The 2,156-nt window shown below is 39.1% G+C and overlaps 1 protein-coding gene across 1 annotated transcript; it reads right to left on the bottom strand.

Moving 5' to 3' along the window:
- Positions 1 to 1,274: 1,274 nt before the first annotated feature.
- Positions 1,275 to 1,706, bottom strand: LOC108355694 (uncharacterized; the record flags this gene model as incomplete). Its single annotated transcript, XM_017606836.1, has 2 exons — positions 1,275 to 1,407; positions 1,480 to 1,706. Coding segments are annotated over 2 exons (360 nt in total), but the record flags the coding sequence as incomplete, so codon positions are not given.
- Between the last annotated feature and the right edge of the window lie 450 nt (positions 1,707 to 2,156).

Below are 2,156 nucleotides of genomic sequence, written 5' to 3'. Positions count from 1 at the left end.
TATTTGCTAACAGAAGAAGAAGAGCATCTTGACTTTAATTTAAAAATTATTATTGCATTTCCTTGTCTTTTTTGTGAGCTAAACTTTGTAAAATCTGGCCAATACTTTTAATTAACGTTAAGCAAAAAAAGGCAAAAGTGAGAAGACATTTTAAAAAGTTAGAACATTCATCTTTTTGTGACATTGCTACTACTAAAACTTTTATTTAATTATAAGCTGATTTTGAGTCAATTAAAAAAGTTGAGAAAGAAAAATCCAGGAAGAAGAAAACTAAAAAATGCAAAAGTTTAAAATTTAATTTTAATTTAATTAAGCAGAAAAAGTTAAAAGTAATCTAGCAACAAACTGTTTAATTGCAGCTTGCATTTTAATTAATTAATTAATAAAGAGAAAAACTCATATTTATGATGAGGGCTTTTTCGGTGAGTTATTTTTATTTGTTTAGAAGAAAAATTCATTTTTAATTACATAAAATACATTTTGTGAAGTGTGTAGACTTTATACAATGTGTGTGTGCGTGTTATGTTGTTGTTATTTTTTTGTACATCAACTTTAACGGAAAAATACACATACACAGCTTGTGTATTTTAGCATCATCATTTGCTTTTTTGTTCAATCAACTTTAGAGATTTTCAGTCCAGCTGATGTTGGTGTCAGTGTTGGTAGTGTTGGTGTCACAATTATACGTTGAAGGCAAAACGAAAGAGAAAGAGAAGAAAGAGGAGGAGAAGGAGAAGAAAAAAACATGCTTTAAAACTTTGATTGAGCTGCTTTCGATAGCTGACAACTTGAAACTTGCTTTTTTGCTTTTGCTTTGGTGCTAGAACAGTGCNAACATGCTTTAAAACTTTGATTGAGCTGCTTTCGATAGCTGACAACTTGAAACTTGCTTTTTTGCTTTTGCTTTGGTGCTAGAACAGTGCGCAAAGTGTGTGTGCGCCGCTGCACTGTTTCAAGTTTGACAGAGCAGTGAAAGCCAGCCACGTTCGCTGGTAAGCTGGTAATTGGGTTTAGTAGTAATAGTGAAGAACACAGTGACAACAAGTAACAGAAGTTGAAGAGAAGAAGGAGAAGTTGCTGATAGGGACGCACCACTATTATTTCTGCTGCCACCACCGCCGCCACCACTGCCACCCCCGCCCCCTCCTCCAGGCAGGTGCGATTTGATGGAGTTGGGGAGGTAAGTTTCCCAAAAGGTGGAGGGTGCATCTGTACAAGTGTTTTGTGTGTCAGAAAGGATTACAGGCAAAACTACTATCTGGGCCACCACTTACCATTGACGGTCATCAGCTTCTCTGCGGCCACCGTCTGGAAGGTGCCGTCAATGGAGATCTCGCACTTGTACTTGCCACTCGTCTTGCCATTCGTCTCCACTATCACCACTCTTCCGCCTTCGGATTTGTTCACCTGTGCGTACAGTTAAATTAAATTAGTTAGACTAATTAGCAGCAGCCACTACAGCACCCAGCTGCGACTCACATTGACATTGATGCCTTCAATGGGAAAGTACTGCTTGTGCGGCAGGAGTGAGGGCGTGTAGCGGAAGAACTCCTGCTCGTCGAGATCGGTTTCATTGGCGCGGTAGAACCACTTTAGTGAGTAGAGCGAGGAGTTGCCCAGCTCGTAGAGACAGGCGAGCTCCACTTCGGCGCCGGTGCGAACTGAGGAGGGCACGTGCAGTGCTACCACGCGAACCGAGGCAGCATCTGATGAAAATAAGAAAAAAAGAAAAGAAAAGCGCAAAATTAGTAATGATAGTAGCAAACACACACAAAGGAAAAGAGTACTTTTAAATAATTTAGAGAACAGGCGTAGATTAATAGTTAGTGAGTGAGTGAATGGGAGCAAAACAATCGTGAACAATTGCCAAATTAATGGATTTAGTAAAAAGAGGAAGAAGAAGTGGATGAGCACTTGAAGCAGCAGCAGCAGCAAAGAGAGCAAGGCTTTATTACTTATTGATGAGTAGGAAACGGTGTTTGTCTGTGTGTGAGCTTGCATTATTTAACATAAGGCTTCTGTGTGTGTGTTTTGCTGTTGCTGAAACTTATTTTTTACAGCTCATCTGCATGCTTAAAAATTTGACAACTTTTGCCCGCATTTTTCGCTCACTTTAAAAACAGTTACACACGCAAAAAAGTCTTTTTAAATGGCAC

This window comes from Rhagoletis zephyria, unplaced genomic scaffold, assembly GCF_001687245.7.
Source record: "Rhagoletis zephyria isolate East Lansing unplaced genomic scaffold, Rhagoletis_zephyria_1.1 Rzeph_scaffold_48823, whole genome shotgun sequence".
Lineage (NCBI taxonomy): Eukaryota > Metazoa > Arthropoda > Insecta > Diptera > Tephritidae > Rhagoletis > Rhagoletis zephyria.
The sequence above is the reverse complement of the archived record's forward strand: the minus strand, read 5'-3'. Positions and strand labels throughout refer to the sequence as shown.